Genomic DNA, 20,469 nt, shown 5'->3' with positions numbered 1-20,469 from the left:
AATCAATTCATGGTAGACATCTCATACAACTACAGGGCCAGTATTCTGCTGTTGAAGCAAGACATTTTTTTTGTAGTTTTCGTGTAAGGGTCTCTCCTCCGGACATTTTAGCGAAAAAAAAGTTTAAAAAAATATGCATTTTCTGCCCTTTTCTGGTTTTGTCGGGGTACTGACCCTGTATTTGCAGTGTGATTTCAATGTGTGCAGTTTAATCACTAGAGGGGGCTATTGTTGTGTTTTGTGTTTAATCAACTGGCGTTGCTATACTCCACGGCCTCAACGTTGCCTTAAGGTCAACTCGGAAAAAAGAAACACCTTTTACCCTTTTAAAACAGTGTACTTCAATACGTAGATGACATCTTACGGATGTATACAGTTTCAAAACATGTGCCAACTTTGCTAGAGAAAGATTGGGTCGTTCACAGTTAAATATTCCTCCCTTTGATTCGACTAACAAAGCTCAGTCAAGCGCATGAAGGCGGCAGGCCAAATGAGCAGGTAGCGGCTGTAAATGAGAGGGGGGGGGCATGGAGGTGCGTGTAGTACGCTACACTGAAGTTGACTAACTTCACAAGAGGATCACATGGAGTTTGGACCACTCTCCGGTGTCTGTACCCTGGACTCGTGAATTAATCCGACCGACCCAGAGGACCGTATCCAGTTTCTCGTAACGCCAGCCCAGTCGCCGAAAAGTCGCTTCAACGAGAACCGACTATTGGGAATACCTTGAGTGCGGTTCACGTTCACTAAGGTCCTCGTTGGAGTTTAAGCGAGGATAAAGTCGTCGAATGAAGTCGTAAACATGTTAGTGTTACTTATAACCTTTTCGGCCGGCGTGTGATCTGCCCGCGCGCTGCGCGTCTCCGCGGCGGCAACCTGGAACGCCGCCTCTGAAGTTGAACTTTTTCTCTTCCGCGTGTGCGCGCTTGAGCGTGAGAGAGTGTGAGAGGGTGTGTGTGTGTGTGTGTGTGTGTGTGTGTGCGTGCGTGCGTGTGTCGGTGTGTCGGTCCTTAAAAAAATGTGGCGCCCTCGGGACTTGCAATCACGTAACGCTGTTTGTCAACTTCCTTGCACTGCATATGTAAAGTTTCCGAGTGTCGCTGTTAGTGCGAGTTGTTATTATAGTAGCATTATTAGCTGGACTCGCGGGAGCTGCCCATGCGCGTGAGGGACACGTGGATCATATTTTGGTGACTTTATTATTTTATTCCTTTTGAGTGAATGTGTTTGCATTGGGAATACTCGGTTGGATCATCCATTGGAGATATCGAAAGGTCACGCGTAAACGTTTGGATTGTTACGCTGTAGGAGACGACAACAAGTGGGCAACATTTTAAAACATTTCTACAAGTTTTTTTTTGTTTTTTTCCATTCTACCCCGCACCCTCCTAACTTTCTGCGGTGCTATTGCCTGCCTTTGAAGTCCACCATGTGCGGCCGGGCTCCGCCGCTTCAGCCGAAGCCATGACCGTCCCCCGATGGCGCCTGGCCGGCTTCTGGCCGCCGCTGCTGCTGCTGCTGGCGGCCCTGCAGGTGGTGCTGGGCCAGCCAGGCCTGGAGCCCGAGCGGCCGGGGCACCGAGCGCTTATCAAGGTGACACTGCTGAAGCACGACCCGACGGGAAGTCCCATCACTCTGGAAGGGGTGTTTGTGGGGGGGAGCGCCGGTTACGCGGAGGGAAAACTAATGCAGGTAAGACCCTTAAAAAAACACCTTTAGGCTTACAGATCAATGTATATGTTTTGGATCAATGCTGCCGTACACATGTTTCTTCACTAGATGCTTTACACCAGGGGTGTCAAACTTATTTTAGATCGGGGGCCACATGGAGAAAAACCTACTCCCAAGTGGGCCAGTCTGGTAAAATCACGGCACGATAACTTAAAAATAAAGACAACGTCAGATTGTTTTCTTTGTTTAAAAATAGAATAAGCACATTCTGAAATTGCAGGGTTTCCCAATCATTCATTTATTTGTGGCGGCCCGCCACGAAAGAATTACGGCCGCCAAAAATAAAATAAATAAATAAATAAAAAACATCTTAAAAAAGGTGGAGAAGGTGTGTAATGGGGAAGTACACCTAGGGTTTTCTCTTGGAGCACAGGTGCTACTAAATGAAAAGATTTAGAAGCAATTATGGCTGGGCGGTATACCGGTACAGGGTTTCCCACACATTCATTTATTTGTGGCGGCCCGCCATGAAAGAATTACGGCCGCCACAAATAAAAATTAAATAAATAAATATTTTTATTTATTTTATTTTTTCGGCTTTTGACTCGCTCGACCGCTCATAAAATCAATGGGACTCTGTCTGTGAATGGAGCTTGTAGTTACATATTATATAAATATGTATATAGATATGTACATAAAGTGTTGTAAACCTATTCCAACTCCGCATTCTTTTTGGTCATCGCTGCTGCCACCCGCCATAAACCAACCCCCCCCCCCCCCCCCTTCCTCCCCCCTCCGCCTGACCACACCACCACAAATAAATTGACCTGTGGGAAACACTGAATTGTACAAATCATTATGTTGTTTTTTTTGTTTTTTCTACACTTACATGTTGCGGTAGTAGTATTTTATCTTATTTGTCGTTATTTATATTTTCTGAATAAATTATGTGATGATGTTCATCAGTGAACTCATTGGTATTAGTTTTCAATCTATCTAGATAAAAATATTATATCCTAATCAAATTACAGGATGTTATGCATTTTGATCATTTTCCTCGACTGATGTACCAACATCATGTGGATTATTTTGTACATATGTAGCGTCATCTGCGAAAATACAAAGAATTGCTATCGCAACATCCATTGGACACATTCAGAACAGCTGTTTCTTTCATTCAAAAATTTCAGGTTAATTTTTACACTTCGCTAACTCATCCCGCAGGCCGGATAAAACCTGTTCGCGGGCCTGAGCCGGCCCTCGGGCCGTACGTTTGACACCCCTGCTGTACACCCACATGCCACTGTGTTAGGTACACCTGCAGGACTGTCCAAGGTGATTCCACGGGGGGGAAAAATTGAGAATCGATTTTACTGTTCAACACAAATTCCGAAACTGGCTGAATCTGGTCCAACACTGTAAAGCTCATGAACTTTTGAGGGTTGCTATTTGTGTTGTCCCGATACCGGTACGGGTACCAAAATTATTTCTGATACTTTTCGGTACTTTTCTAAATAAAGGGGACCCCGTAAAAATGGCATTATTGGCTTTATTCTAACAAAAATTCTTACAGTACATTAAACGGATATTTCTATTGCAAGTTTGACCTTAAATAAAACAGTGAGCATCCAAGACAACTTGTCTTTTGGTAGTAAGTAAACAAACCACGGCTCCTAATTAGTCTGCTGATATATGCAGTTACATATTGTCTCATTGTTTTGATTTATTGATTGAAACTTTTATTGGTAGATGTTGTAAGTATTTCACCGATCTCGCGCACTTTGCAAATTTGGACGCGATCTAACAGCAAAACAGTCTCCCAACACTGCGTAGATGGCATCAAGGCCTATTTATCCAAGCGTGAGGGTTGGGAAATGAAGGTGTTTGGCGAGGGAAGTGTGGATTCAGGCCGGGTGGCCTATTTCAAGTTCCAGGTAACCCTACATTATTATATTTTATAAATAGTAAACCAAGTTGTGGTAGTAGTTTAGTCAGTAGTTTAATCGTGGATGTACACTGTGTAGTGATGAATCCAATAAACATTTGATTTGATTTGACTTTGATTTGACCTTACACTTGCAAAATGCGCAACCGCATTTTGCAAATTGCGCCCATTGGTATTGTGCTTACAACATAGATTGCACAGTTCAGTACATATTCCGTACAATTGACCACTAAATGGTAACACCCGAATAAGTTTTTCAACTTGTTTAAGTCGGGGTCCACGTTAATCAATTCATGGTAATGAATTCATGTTCATTGTTTTATTTGGTCATTATTAAGGACAAGTGGTAGAAAATTAATTATTAATCTACATCTTCATTTACTGTTAAAATCTGCTTATTTTATGTTTTAACATGTTTTGTTTACATTTCTGTTAAGATGTAATGATAATTTATTCTCCTGTTGTTTTGATGCTTTACATTAGTTTTGGATGATACCACAAATTCGGGTACCAAGTCTTTACACTATCATACATTGGTCATATTCAAAGTCCTCATGTGTCCAGGGACATATTTCCTGAGTTTATAGATAAATAAAAAACAAAACAAAAGAAGATGTTGTGATGCCAAAAAATATTGACGTAATCATGGTAGTATCAACAAGAAACACTCCTGTACTAGGGCTGGGCGATATATCGATATCCGCGATATATCACCGGTTTGTCTCCGTGCGATATAGAAATTGACAATATTGTGATATTCGAGTATACATTCTCACGCAGTTGCGTTTAGCTGCGGGCATTACACTACAGGCTCTTCTCACTCCTTCTTGTGTCTCCTTACATACGTCACATACTGTCACGTCATATGTCACATACGTATACGCCCTCGCGCAGCAGAGAGGTAGCAGACTGGGTAACGTTAGCTGTGATGCTAGCGAAGCCTTGCGAGTGGTAATACGAGAGAAAGAAGTTGCAAATCTGGTTACAAATGAAGGACGAATTAATTCCCAAGAAAAACAGCATGGGGTCCATCGTCTGGCGGTGGTTTTGCTTCAAGTGTGAATATGTCGAACAGACCACCGTAGTTTGTCAAGTGTGGGGCACAAGCGTTGCTATAAAAAGCAGCATCACTGCTAATATGTAGCATCATTTGAAAAGTCACCTGCTAGATAAGATAGTGCTTAATCCGCATGTCAAAATCTCCGTTCGGTGCTACACGCCCACACCATCAAAATGCTGAAGCAACATTTCCAGATCAACACTGTACGAAATAAATTGTGATTTTTTTAGTTGTGATTTCCTACTCTGCGTGAAAGTTTAAAATGAGCATATATTAATGCAGTATGAAGAAGAATGTTTTAATGTAGACACATAGAATCATCATACTGCTGTGATTATATGCATCAAGTGTTGATTCAAGGCTAAGGCAAAATATCGAGATATATATCGTGTATCGCGATAATATAATTGATATTTGACAATGCAGCTAATGGTAGCAATTCATTCTGCGGCTAAATCAATTTAAAAAGGCACCTGTCAACAATACAACCTATATAATAATCAAACTTCAGCGGCATTGTTATTGTAAAAGCGAACACTGAGGAACTTTTTTTCTTTAGGATCTTAAAAAAAAAAAAAGACGTGTTTTTGTCTCATAATGATTGTGAATTCCGAAAAAAGTGCAGTTCCCCTTTAAAATGCAGTAGCGCAGTAAGCCTACGTTTTCACTAAAAACAAGTCAGATGTTTAATTTAACAAGCACAATTAATATTTTTGGCCACCCTAACATTACACACAGTTTGAACAGTAACACTGTGTTTGAATATAGGAAAATAAAACACCATACTTGAATCAAGTGATTCCTTGGCATACCGCTCGATGGAGTCCGCGTAATACAAGTGGTAGAGCGGTGTTGTGGTACACCTCCCACAGTTTGAGAATCACTGCTCTACCATATATGGAGATAGCTGTTGAAATAACTAAGGAAAAATACATCAAGTTAGGGCTTGGCGATATATCGAGTTTGTAAGATATATCAATATATTTTAAAACAACATATGAATTAAGAAAATATTGTGATATCTATATAATTGATTTCACGTTAAAATGGCCAAAGGCTGCTTATTTGTTGTGTACCTTGTTCTCCCCCGCTCCCCTCCATGGGCTACTAAACCCCTCGCCTTCCTCCTTCCAAGGCGTGCTTGCACGTATAAGAACATCCATGATTGGTTGGTTGTTTACTATGATGAGTCACAATAAACTGAGATTAGGCCAATCAGAGGCAATATAGGGTGGGTCATGGAACCAGGATGTGAAATCACAACAGTCATTCCAGATTACGATGAGAGTCATAGGAGAGAAGAGCGATTTACATATTTAAAAAACTAGTGGAAGATGGCAGAGGGATTATCTTCTTTAGATTTTTCTTTTAGCAATGTAGACGACGTCAATGAAACCCACAATTCATCTACATGGTCACAATTCCTCTACATGGCCACATTTGGACAAATGTATGAGTCTGGATAAAACGTTCATTTGAGTTGTTTACCATGTAACTTATAACATTACATTGGGTGTACCCCGCCTTCCGCCCGATTGTAGCTGAGATAGGCGCCAGCGCCCCCCGCGGCCCCAAAATGGAATAAGCGGTAGAAAATGGATGGATGGATGGACGTTTCCCCTACATGTAAGTGATCATGGCGCAGTGCCATGGCAAAATAAAAACCGCCGCACCTAAAAAATGAGTTAGTTTTACGTGAAAAAAAAATAAAGTAATATATTTTATAAATGGATATATATAACTTATTATTCATGTTCTATTGACTCGTGATGCACCAACAATTCGGCCACCTCCGATTCGCACTGCAGCCTGAGTTCTAATATTTTAGATGCCTTTCACTTTGGAGACCTGCTATTGACAGCATCCCCATAAAATATAAAAAAAGTTGGCAAACGTGTACTTTTAAGTTTTCATGCAAATGTGTACTTTTGTGTTTCCATTTCATTGAATACATTTTGATCAGATTCAGTTACTTTCGCGACAGCTGACACGACTTTCTTCTCATTCATTCTTGTAGCGTTACCGTGCATTATACAGTGTTGAAGCCAAGCATCCATTGACTCCACCTGAAGACAATGAGCGCTTCTGGAAGTGAATGAGAAGTGGGATTGGTGTTGACTGGCTTGGACGGCGGGCTTATGCATGATGATTGAGTGATCTGTCTGAGGCTGAATTCGCTTTTTGATTGACAACAACATTAGTGAATCCTTAATCTTGAAATATAAACCACTGCCAGAATATTTTTCAAGTTTTATTCAGTTGTTCCGTATTGATATGGAGACAACTAAATACAAATTCTGTAAATGGCGTTTGCTTTGTAAAATCTATCATCTTTTAGCTGTTAATGGTGTCTGTAGTTGTGTTCAGAAAGTATCTGAAAATGTGAAGATGAGCTTCCCACTTGAAAGACCAGTCGAATGCACAGGTATACGCCTTTGTTACATTGTACCCGTATGTTAATACTAATTACTAATAACAGATCTGTTTTTAAATGTATGTACAACATTTTTATCTTTTATTAGAAGTATTAGGAACTTCTCAATATAATGCAGTGTAGTTCTACAACAATGCATTGAAAGTATACATTATTATCTAATGGTAGTTTTTTTTCACCTGCAGAGGTGTACCCAATGAAGTGAATGGTGCGTGTTTTGTGTCACCATGTGGGGTCTGAGATCTGCTATCATCACCGAAGACCGTGCCACCATTAAGTTAGAAGTGACAGCAAATCGAGCAATTTGAATCCTATGCCCCCTCCTTTTTCTGTGTTTGGATTCGTTTATTGAGTGACAGACATTTTTTATGACCTAGAAAATAGTATTTTGCCATCTTTAATCATATCTGCACTTGCACTCCTCCACCCTGCTTTGATCTTGGATCTATCCACAAAAGTCTCACCGCTCATGTGATGACAGACCATCTTAATTCCTTAACAATAGTGATGACACATGTTATTTGGAATAATTTTTACACATTACAGGAAAACATGACTTTGCTTGCCAACATTTTTATTGCACCTAAATATTTATGGCATCAAATGCTAATTCAATCATCAATGTGTAAGACAGTTAAATGACACATTTTAATCTGTGCACAGCAATATTTTGAGTTCAAAGCCTACTCACTCCTTACAAGCAAGTGTAAAAACATGTGTTTTTATTCTGTTTGCATTTTCAGCATTTAGGTGTAGATTAAAATTGTTTGGGCCATTAAGCCCTGCTGTGCCAATTTATTTACTGTCTTCTCCTAAGAAACAGGACCAACAATACACAGCACTGTACGATCTTGTCTCTCTTCACACACCAGGTTCTGCAGTTTTTGTGAATGCTGCTCTGATAATGACAATTTCTATGCTTTCTTTATGGAGGTAGCTCACCATGAGATAGGCCAAAAAGCAATTTCACCTAAACAATGAACCTGTGTGGGAAAACACCTCTGATCTCACATGGCTGATATCAAACGGGCCCCGGGAATTCAAGCTTTCCTTATTGTTCTTCATAAAAGCTTCACACGGTTTTGAGAATCTCTGGGCTGGAACAGAAAATGGCAGAGAGATAATTTAGAAAGATGGTGTGTATGATTCAAACCTGCTGTCACCACCCGCAGAGCAAAACTTACATACTATGTACGCTAATATGAAGAGCAATTTTATTCCAGTTTTAAAAACAGTGCTTTTTCTTCGCTAAATCCAATCATCTTATCCTGTCCAAGTTGAAGAAGGCGTAGTTTTGTGGTGGTGATGATGTTGAAGCTGCATGATGCTCTTTGTTGCAACTCAGGCTTGTACCAACACGTCCACAGCAAGGCCTGTGCAGGCTACTTATCAGTCCCGCTTTATGTTCTTGCCCTCAAGTGGATGGAAGGGGGCATGAAAGCTGGAGAGTAGGCTGAGGTTCATCCAAGTTCTATGGCCTTCACCATCTTTCATTCACCTGATCTTACTTGGGTGTCATAGTAAATCAATCATCAGTATTTCTTAGTTAGGCCTGGGCGATATGGTCCAAAAATAAAATCTCTGACTTTTTCAACAAAAAATCGATCTCCTATTTTTTCAAATTTTTGTCCCTACTTTTTAAAGAAATTATTGAATACAATGACAGAGATAATTCAAAACAGGTTTTTCTTTTATTTGATCAAAAACTAGTAGTTTGAAATAATACTGCATACACTGCACCTTACTCTCAGCAAATTCTAATTTTAATAATGTTTTTTTTTTAGACCAGATATAAATGTGTACTTTTTATGGAATAATTCTTGAAGAATTAAATCAAGAGATTCTTCTGTCTGGAATATAATACTTCTGTTAACAAAAATGTAGCGATGCACATTGGATGCAAAGTAATAATAATCTTCAACATTGAGATATTTTTCAGAAGCAGTATAGTACTGTTTTTAATTCATTAGTACCGCAGTACCGGTACATTACACAGCCCTAGCACATAGTGAATCCTCTTCTACCCTGTTTAAAAGCCAAATACGAAGAAAAAAAACACACCAACAGATAAAAAGGGCAAATGCACTATTTTGGAATTTTGCCTATGTAGTTTCACCATCCTTATAGAAGACAAAACACATACTGTATAGGTTTCTTATTTTTATGTATTCTAAATACTAAATACATGCGGTTGAAAGTCCGCTTAAAATGGGTGTCGCTCAATTCTGCCTATAAAGCCCTTAAAATAACATCCAAACACCTCCCTTAAGGTTTTATATACATGCTGTAAGTATATACTGTATGTAATATAGTAACAGGCACATTCATAATAACATTTAATATTTACGTATTTGGATCATTTTAGGAATACGCAGTGCTTTGATTTAAAAAAACGCACATTGAGGTTCGCTTTTTTTCATCACTGATAAAAACTCACTCTAGACTTCATGAGAGCCAAAAAATATAATAAAACATCACTTACCATACATAAAATGTCTGTTGTCATTCGGATGCCGAATTTTGTTATATTCTTGTTTAGATGAAGAATGACGTCATCGCGACTATGTCCCTAACCACGCCCCCACCTTGGAAAATCTGGAATTTAGAACCTCTTTTGAGGTAGGAGCGCTTCATTTGTTCACCCGAACCAACTTACAGCACAGAATGGGTAATCTAACCTAATTGGAGTGTTTTTATTTTTTTATCGATTATCGTAGAAAACGTAACTAACTGTGGATTAGCGATTGCATTTCAGTTAGCGTCAGTGTTTGTCAAAATATTCAGGACAGAGATCTGGATACCCTAGCTGCCAGCATGCTACAGTGACATCATAAAAAGTTACATGTATGGGTGCTACAATAGACATGTTGAGCACATTTTTCCACTTTGCCATCATTGGTACTGTTCTATAGCAAAGCACAGTGTAGGTAAATAGATAAATGCTTGATGTTAATGCAATAAGTACCACAGTTGTTGAGGCGTTGAATGTATTTGAAAAACTGACTTCAAAGTTGTTGTGTCGTTCTTTTCGAGGTTCCTCAAAATTGCACGCTTGTTGTTATCTTCAATAGTTTTTAGCTAAAAGTTGCTGTCTACAAATTGTTTTGTCTCATTTGCCCTGTGCAGCACTTTGGTCAACCTCTGTGGTTTTGAATGTGCTGGAAAAGTAAAGTTTGACTTGACATGACATGAAATTGTAATAGAATAATCGCAACATTTTAATTAATTATGCCTTATTTCCATTTTAAGTTTTCTCCTTACTCAGTGAGCAGCCTGCACTGAATTGTCTAAATGTTTTTGACTTATTTCCTTTCGGTGTATTAAAGTAGATAGAAAGACTTTGCTTTGGGTCACATATTTCAATGCACTAATACACAGTGTCCGTGCTGGAAGTGTGCCCTGTCTCCTAAATGGACATGTTCATTGGAAAACTTGGCCAGAATCTGGCAACTCTATTAGGAGAAAGTACAGATACTTTTTACAAGTGTATACCCTTTACCAGAAACAAAGCTGATGTAGTGGTCATAGAGGAAGCGCAAAAGCTTCTGTGATGACTTTGAACTTGAGAGGACTGTCAACGTTATCCTGACTCTGCCGCGTGAGTGGCAAGAAGTTCAACCCTCACTGGGATTTGTGTCAGTTTAGGGAAATCAAAACATTCTTTAATCTACCCGGTAACCAACTAACCATTTTTCAGTTGCATTTTTGGGGGTCTTTATTTTTGAGATGTTGAGTTGACCTTTTGTCCTCTTGGAGCTGTATTTAAATTAAGCTATTCTGTTATTAACTTTGCACCACGTTACACTCTTTGAAGCCCCATCTCAATGTCCTGTAAGGTATGGACCACTCCCCTCTTGCTGCCTGAGCCCTCTGCTGACCATAGTTTTACTGTGGCCATGTTTGCCTTCTTGGCCCGCTGCAAAAACCTTTGGGAACGAAAGATGGGAGGGCGGAGGAGGCACTGAGGGAAAACATCAAAGTGTGTCCAGTTCTGAACGTGAGCTGGGATGATTAAAAGCCAAGTTTGTTTACACTGCACTTCCCATATGGGCCCTCAACTTCCCCTCCCTCAAGATTTCCTGTCCATAGCTTACTATCTCCCTGGATGAGATAAAAGCCTGTCCAGTGCTCCCCATTGCTGCTCACTGCAACAATGTTATGAGGAGCTGCTGAATTCAGTCTTGCTAAATCATGACATAAATTCCACACATGGCTAATACATTTTTTTTTCTGAAACATATATTGGTTATTTTAATGAAGTCATTACATCACAATAACTGGACAAACTGAGTGCAGATGACTATTATAATTGATGGTTCCTATAGTTAAAATTAAAGTACCAATGATTGTCACATACACACTAGGTGTGTTGAAATTTGTCCTCTGCATTTGACCCATCCCCTTGATCACCTCCTGGGAGGTGAGGGGAGCAGTGGGCAGCAGCGGTGCCACGCCCGGGAATCATTTTTGGTGATTTAACCCCCAATTCCAACACTTGATGCTGAGTGCCAAGCAGGGAGGTAATGGGTCCCATTTTTATAGTCTTTGGTATGACTTGGCCGGGGTTTGAACTCACAACCTACCAATCAAAGTGCGGACACTCTAATCACTAGGCCACTGAGTAGATGTGATATACCGTATTTCCTAGATTATAAGGCGCATTTAAAATCCTTTTTTTTCTCAAAACACGACAGTGCGCCTTATAACCTGGTGCGCCTAATGTACGGAATAATTCTGGTTTTGCTTACTGACCTCGATAGAACTTTATTTGGTACATATTGTAAGGATAAGTGTGACCAGTAGATGGCAGTCAAACATAAAATATATGTGTAGACTATAGGGGTGTAATGGTACGTGTATTTGTATTGAACCGTGTCGATATGGGGGTTTCGGTTCTGTTTGGAGGTGTACCGAATGAGTAGACATGCTAGCAGCTAGCAGGCTAGGACAACATGTTAAAGCCAGAGCTGGAAGACCCTCCTGTCTCGTTAAGATCTCCCTTTGGAAACACTTTGGCTGCGCGAAACAACTATGGAGGACGGAGGTTTGCCAAGATTGTTCAGCAGCTGCTTCTGACAACACGTCAAACATGTGTTGCACCTTTCCTGCTTCCGGCTCCCATAGTGTCTCCCTTGCGCGCACAACCCTTCACTCTACCCGGCAGTGGGTCTCCACATCTCCGGACTCCAGGGTAAATGAAGAGTCCAGCGATTAGTTGCAAATCATGGCTTTATTGAGGTCTTGCACACAGCCAATCCAACAAAACACTAGCCACTCCTGCGCTCTACTGCTCCCTCACCTCACTTCGCTCGCCCGTACACTCACTGACGTCACATTCTGTCACATATTAAAGGGCCACACACACATACGGTACTCTCATAACACAGTGGTTCTCAACCTTTTTTCAGTGATGTACCCCTTGTGAATTTTTTTTTTAATTCAAGTACCCCCAGATAAAGAAGTAAAATATAGCACTATGTCATCAGTTTCTGATTTATTAAATTGTATAACAGTGCAAAATATTGCTCATTTGTAGTGGTCTTTCTTGAACTATTTGGAAAGAAACATATAAAAATAAGTAAAAACTTGTTGAAAAAGAAACAAGTGATTCAATTATAAATAAAGATTTCGACACATTGAAGTAATCATCAACATAAAGTGCCCTCTTTGGGGTTTGTAATAGGGATCCATCTGGATTCATGAACTTCATTCTTATCATTTCTTAACAAAAAAAGAAATTTTTAACATCAATATTTATGTAACATGTCTACAAAAAACGTCGGGCGGTGGTGATGACCCTGTGTGTATATGTATGTTATGCCATTGTTTACAAATTTGGTAAATAAATAACCCAAAAAATGTATATTTTGTTGTTTTCTTACTGTACCGAAAATTATCCGAACCGTGACCTCTACACCGAGGTACTTACCGAACCAAAATGTTTGTGTACTGTTACACCCCTAGTAGACTGCACTATGATGGCAATATGACTCAAGTAAACAACACAAACATTTTATTTGTTACATTTAAAATATAGAACACAACACACGGCGCTCAAAAATCTATCAACATGTTGTAGTATGACTTTGGTAAGCTATGAAGCCGCACGTCCTGATAGATTGTCGGCGCATTAAACATACAAGTATTATTATGGTGTGTGTGTGTATAAGGTAAGATATATTATCTGCCGTTTTGTTTCACAATATTATGCACAAGCAACTTTTGATACCTTCTGGTACCTGCTGATTTGTATTTGGGATCTGCATAAATTCTGAAAAATTGTGCATTGTAGTCCATGCCGACACCGTAGTCGATAAGCTTCTTCTTTTTCCTCTACCTTCTTGTTATGAGACATTCATTCTCTGCTGTTGCCATTTCTAATATAAAGTAATGTAAAGTTCTTACTTATATCTGTCAGTAAACTCTCCATGAAAGCGCTAAAACATACCTGTATAGTGAGTTTATGTTATTCACCCAAGGAACTTTAGTTATTAGAGAGTTCCGGTCGGATGTTTTTTCACGGGACACATTTCCGTCTTTGTTGTTGTTCTCGGATGAGAAGATACTGCTCCGTTATGAATTGAAGTAAATAAAGATGACGGGGAGAAGACGCTGCCGAAGGTGACCCACATAAATAAGACCGCCCACAAAATGGCGCATCAGGAAGCGACTTGAAGATTATCTGTAAAACATGATCCATGCAACATTTTGACCAAATAACCACAATTACATGTTAGGTAGACCACTAGGAAGTGTTTTCAATTTAGAAAAAATAAAAATAAAATATGACTCCTTTAATCCGCCCTATAATCCGGTGTGATTTATATATGAAAAAAACATTGAAGATAGCCCATTCATCGGCAAGTGCGCCTTATAATCCAGAGCGCCTTATGGTCTGGAAAATACAGTACAACAAACAAAATAATTAACCTCGAACTCAAAAACCTAAAACTTTTTCCATGTGCACAAAAAGGAACATTTCTTGTTTGTTGTCAATAACATACTGCCCACAACACAACCCCACCGCCACCACATGCCACTTTATCCACAACATTGACATCAACAAACCGCTTACACACAGGATGCCACACACTGTCTGATGTCTGTCCTGAACTGTAAAAACCAGGATTGATTCGTGAAGAGCGGAGTGAGTGAACATTTCTCCAAAGTGCCCGACGAATGTGAGATTTTGCCAAATCAATTTGTTTCTGATGACGGATTACTGTCAAGTCGACACCCCAATCAAGACGAAGAGTATTCTAAGGCTGTATGATGCAACCCATATACTCGCATTTGCAACAAAATATAGATTGTTGCACAAGAAAAAATAAATAGTAGCACTTGTGCGAATATGGATAAAAGTGGATGAAATACAGTAAGATTTAGAGAAAAGAAACATTGTTGTCAACAGATCATAGACGCTATTACAAACTTCTGCGCATCTGCTCAGATCAGAGGTGATCACGTGTATACAGCATCGCCGCTCTCGTGACATGCTAGCATAGCTTCTATCCAAACAACTAGCCAGTCACAACATACTTTATTTAACATCTAAAGAAACAAGCTTGATAGTAAATAAACCGACGTTTCCACTGCTCAATGTTGTGCTCATTCATGTTAATGGTGTTTTAACGTTTTAACTTTCAATGGCGGTTGCTGTTTTGTTTTGCAAGACGGCTTCTGACGAGATGGGCAGCAGGGAAAGAGAAACAAAAGAAGGCCACCAAAGAAAAATATAAATCTATTATTGCTGGTCAGTAGACAATTGCTTTACTCCCTGCGGTGAAGGCTGCTGGCTGTTCAGTGTGAGACTACTCTTCAGCCACCCAGCTGCTGCACTAGGTTGGGCAGCACCAGCTATTAGGAGAAGCAATTTCAAGCTTAGGGGTGGCTAAATAATTGACAAACCAAACAGCAGAGAGTAGCTATCGCTAGCTGCTCTGCTAAGTCGCTAACATAACTGAACAACATAAACAGATGAGAATAGTGATAAAGTCGCTACAAAGAAAGATTTAGGTTCTCATGCAAAATTGTGTGTGTTTAAATAAAGCTGTAGTCACTCGCCAATAGCTGGATACAGTCTGTACCAATGGATTGCATCACACAACACCGTGGCCGCCATTCTTTTGAAAAAGTTTGATGTGTTGCATTGTCGTGCGTCAGAGAAGCCTACCTAAAGTAGTGGCGGGGCTGAGAGTATGAAAGCAGATCATGCTTTGTGCAGAATGGAGCAAACGGCTGTATGAAAGGCAGCATCAAAAGATATCGGTATGGTTGTATTGTCTCAAATATACAGTATATTATTTTTCTAAAATATACCTGTACAACTGGCAATACCAGTATACCGCCCAGCCATATTTGCTTCTAAATCTTTTCATTTAGTAGCACCTGTACTCCAAGTGAAATACCTAAGCGTACTTCCCCGTTACGCACCTTCTCCACAAACTTTAAAGATGTTTCTTACAGCATTGGAAGGGAAAATAGCAAATCTCTTAATCCTGCAGACATCCTTCTTTTAAAGTCATTAAGCCATGTCTGGAATTCTGGAGTACATCAGATATGTCTTACACAACACATTCTTTTTTGATTTTCATAAATCTCCTCATTCACTTTAAAGAAATTCTCTATCAGTTATCATTTATTCTCACATTTTATGCGCTACATTCATAATGTAAAATGAGTCACATAATGCAGAAAATTGTAAGTCCGTTTAACTTGCATACAAGCTTGCATGTACTAGTTATGCAGCATGGTAAAAACAGTAACACAAGATGTAATTTCTGCAGCTGGGTAAAGATGAGTAAAAAATATACTAGAACCCGCTTCAGTCAATAGCGCTCATGCCAGCAACTTGTCAATGTTGTCCCGCTCATCAAGTATTGGTCCAACATGTTCTTATTATAGCGCTCATGTCAGCAACTTGTCAATGTTGACCCACTCATCAAGTATTGGTCCAACATGTTCTTATTATTACAAGTTACTAAGTCAACGTCAGCATACATTGTCGAAGGGGTCATTTTTAGGGCTGGCTTAGACTTGGAATTTTTATAGTCGAATCTGATTCGTTAGACATTAGACCTCATTTGTGACTTTTTCCACATCAAAGAAAAAAGTTAAAGCACTCAGATATACAAATGAACACTCCAGAGATTGGATAGTTTTGTGAGGTTCTCGACCCACCAAATGTGCCAAATTATGTTACCCTGACCGAAGGTGTTTCTGTCTGACTGCGGGAGCGGGCTTGCATTTGAAGGACTTCCATGTTTAATCAATTTGGCATATAGAAAAAAGGAAACGTGGATTGATGCGATCATGCTTTGATTATCAAATATTTTTTACAGACATAAATGCTTTTATTATTATGGAATATGTATTGTATTGTTGCCAATTTAATAGTGGCTATGGCTCTGACTATGTAGAGCAGGGGTGTCTACCTCAATCACACTGGTGACCAAAATTAGATGCACATTTTAGATCGTGGGCCAAACAAGATTAAGTGACACACCCATCACCATTAATGCACATTTGTGCGTCTTATATCTTCGCACAGACGATTAAAAAACATTCATGTTCTTTCCTGTCCTACAGTTTTCGAGTGATGATACAACTTAAGAACTATAGTTTATTTGCCGAAATGGAGGATTATTGAAATTCAACGCGTTTGCAGCATATGGCGATAGACGGTTAGTTGGTTACTTAGTATGTGACAGGTCAGTCTTCCGGTCGGCAGACCCATCCATCCATCCATTTTCTTTTCCCGCTTGTCCCTCTCGGGGTGAGGGGCCCGCGGAAGGGGGGTGTGCTGGAGCCTATCTCAGCTGCATTCGGGCGGAAGGCGGGGTACACCCTGGATAAGTTGCCACCTCATCGCAGGACCAACACAAATAGACAGGCAACCTTCACACTCACATTCACACACCTGGGTCAATTCAGTGTTGCCAATCAACCTATCCCCAGGTGCATGTCTTTGGAGGTGGGAGGAAGCTGGAGTACCCGGTGGGAACCCACGCAGTCGTGGGAAGAACATGCAAACTCCACACAGAAATACCCGAAGCGGGGCTTGAACCCAGGACTTTCGCACATGCACTAACCTCTGGACTGTGCATCGAAAATAGGAATCGACATTTAAAAATGTGGACAATTTCGGCAGAATTGGAATGTAAGACCCAATTCTCCTTTATGCCTGATGCTCAATGCCCATCACTACCGAAGATTTCTATTGTCTGACATCTGAGAGTACGTAAATGTGTTGTGACTGGCATGCACGGGAATACAGAGGGGAAGATTCATCAGGGATAGAGCTTCTTTGTGTGCACGATGGAATGGCTGTGGATGTTGCTTAGGCATTTCAATACATACAATTTGACATCCCACCTCCTTGTCATCCTTCTAACATCTGGACAAAAGCTACAATACTTTATTCAAAAAGAAAAAACAATCGAATCCAGGAGATTTCTAACTTCAGTTGGGATGATGGTAGACGGGGGCAGTTTCTGGGAGTCTTCTGCAAAATCCAGAATGGTTGGCAAACTTATGTAGCAAGCGTTTCCTAGCATGCCATGTTGTCTTCAAAGTTATCACGTTTGACTGTGTTATCATGCAGGTGCACAGAGAGCTATGTGCCCGAGGGAGGGTTCCCTTTTGGCGGCGGTGTGTCCCAACAGGCTGCGCATCTCCTGTCTCTGAACTTCCTCACAACACACCTTTCTGTATGCAAAAGGTGTATTGGGTACTCAACGAGCCTGTGTCCCATAGAAGGTTCAATGTCTGACGATTCAACTGCGAGGTCGATAGTCAAATCAGACTTTGTCTACTAATTTCTACGAATAATTGCTTTGTTTATGTTAATTTTAAGAAGCCAAGAATTGTACATGTTTATGTCCTAATTAAAGCTGGGCAATATTGCCTTTTTTTAATACCGCAATATTTTTGGCCATATATCGCGATATACGATATATTTCTCGGTATTTTGCCTTACCCTTGAATGAACACTGGATACATATAATCACAGCAGTATGGTGATTCTGTGTCTACATTAAAACATTCTTGTTCATACTGCACTAATATATGCTACTTTTAAACTTTCATGCAGAGAAGGAAATCACAACTAAGTCAATTTACCAAAACTGTATTTATTTTAGCAGGTGACTTTTCAAACGAGACTCTGACATGATAACTAGTTAGCAGTAATGCTACTTTTGGTAGCAACGCTTGTGCCCCACAAATGACAAATTAAAGTTGTCTATTCGACATATTCCCGCTTGAAGCCAAACCACCGCCAGACGATGGACCCCATGCTGTTTTTCTTCGGAATTAATTCTTCCTTCATTTTTTACGAAATTCGCATCTTTCTCTCGCAACAACCCGCTAGCATCACAGCTAACGTTAGCCACGCCGCTACCTCTCTGATGGGCGAGGGCGTATACGTATGTGACGTATGACGTGACAGTATGTGACCTATGTAAGAATGTGCGCCTGCTTGTCTGTGAGAAAAAGACCCAGGGAAGAGCGAGGAGAGCTTGTAGTGCAGGGGTCGGCAACCCGCGGCTCTTAGGCCACTCTGATGTGATTATGGCTCAGCTGCATAATCGCCGACCCCCCCGATTGTTTCGGGGTGTTTCCGGATTTTGGTGCCTCTCTCGGACATCACCCGGGGTTAACATTCTCCGATTTTCACTCGTACTTCAATATTGAGGGCGTGCCGTGATGTCGTTACTTTTAACGTCCTCTACAACATGTCATCGCCCGCCTTTACACCATGCTATATGCGTACCGGCCGGACACATGCATCTCGCTGCTTCTATCGTCACACGTACGCGATTGCAAGGCATATAGTCAACAGCCATACAGGTTACACTGAAGGTTGTGATATAAACAACTTTAACAGTCTTACTAATATACGCCACACTGTGAACCCACACCAAACAAGAATGACAAACACATTTCTGGATAACATTCTCACAGTAACACAACATAAACGTAACATAACAATTACCCCAAATCCCTTGCATCCATGACTCTTCCTTCCAGGCTATATTATACACCCCCGCGCCCCCAACCCCGCCCACCTCAACCGACGCACGGGGGGTTTGGTGCTAGCGGGGTGTATAATATAGCCTGGAATAGTCATGGATGCAAGGGATTCTGGGTAATTGTTATGTCGCGTTTATGTTGTGTTACTGTGAAGATGTTCTCCCGAAATGTGTTTTTCATTCTTGTTTGGTGTGGGTTCACAGTGTGGTGCATATTAGTAAAAGTGTTAAAGTTGTTTGTATCACAATGTGACAGACTTCCTGCAATCACCACGTGAGTTACAAGGACCTTCGATGCACGACACCTCGTAGCAGGGTTGACATACATTTATTGTTTCAATAAAAGGCGTCGTGTCCCAATCGGGCATGCCACTTTCTAGCACGCCCTTGGCTGCTCGTCTTTACCATTTTTCTTAGCTCCGCTTTTCTTGTGGCACCTTCTCCTGCAATTCCTGCTTGTTACCTCCTTCTCTCAAAGCAGCCTCCTACTGTTTTTTGACAGTATTTCAAAATGATTGTAATTCACTGACGGTTTCAGTTTCAAGGACAAAAAGGGCTACATGCACTCAAAGGGCAGGAAGTGCTAATTTTGTTGAGAAGATGGAGGAAAGGAGTCATCACCATTCCTTAGATAAATACTCTCTGACAAAGCCCCCCCCCCCTCCCCCAACCTCCCGACTCCCTGTTGCTCCTTCACTTAAGGCTTTTTGTTTGACTCAAGCTGATTTTGCAAAACATATCCCAGCAGTATAATTTCAAGTTATTTGGCTCTTCGATGACATGCTTTAAGCTATTTATACTCCGTGTTTACAGCGGGTAAATTAGTGGCCAAAGCAGCGGCAGGCTACTGCACAGAGAGAGCCAAATGTGGAATCGGCGCAAAGCAGTCTGAGTGGAAGTGAATTATATTTCTTTTTCTGCTTGAACACTTGCCTCAGCCATCCAAAGAAAAGTGTGTTCACCCGAGGTACGGTTTGATTTTTTATGGGTGTGTGTTCCAGCATCAGTGTGTGAGTGTTTACACTCATGGCAGGGCTGTACTAACTATACAATACTAATTAGGGATGCAACTATTATAGATTTTGACTGTACGATCATAGTCTGAGTAATAATCACGGTTTCACGATAACCACGAATAGGGCTGCACGATTAATCAAAATTGAATTGTCATCAAGGTTCTAATTAGTCCGGTAAATAACCGCAAGAGGCTGGCGTTTTTTTTTTCTCACTGTCATTGGCATTTGATTGACAGCCATGTTCACCAATCAGAATTGTTGAGCCTCGTGTTTGTTCATGTCTGTGCATCCCTCTCAGCACCAAAGCGCGT

At 40.6% G+C, this 20,469-nt stretch overlaps 1 protein-coding gene across 1 annotated transcript in view; it reads left to right on the top strand.

Moving 5' to 3' along the window:
- The first annotated feature begins 453 nt into the window (after nt 1-453).
- The window catches only part of LOC133551370 (E3 ubiquitin-protein ligase RNF43), a 273,983-nt gene continuing 253,967 nt past the window's right edge, over nt 454-20,469 (top strand). The window contains exon 1 of the mRNA XM_061898011.1: nt 454-1,692. Within this exon, the coding sequence (XP_061753995.1) occupies nt 1,465-1,692 (228 nt within the window). The 5' untranslated portion in view covers nt 454-1,464. The remainder of the gene's footprint in view (nt 1,693-20,469) is intronic.

Source organism: Nerophis ophidion, linkage group LG04, assembly GCF_033978795.1.
Source record: "Nerophis ophidion isolate RoL-2023_Sa linkage group LG04, RoL_Noph_v1.0, whole genome shotgun sequence".
In the NCBI taxonomy this organism is placed as follows: Eukaryota; Metazoa; Chordata; class Actinopteri; order Syngnathiformes; family Syngnathidae; genus Nerophis; species Nerophis ophidion.
Note: the sequence above shows the minus strand (reverse complement) of the source record. Positions and strands in the feature narration are given on the sequence as shown.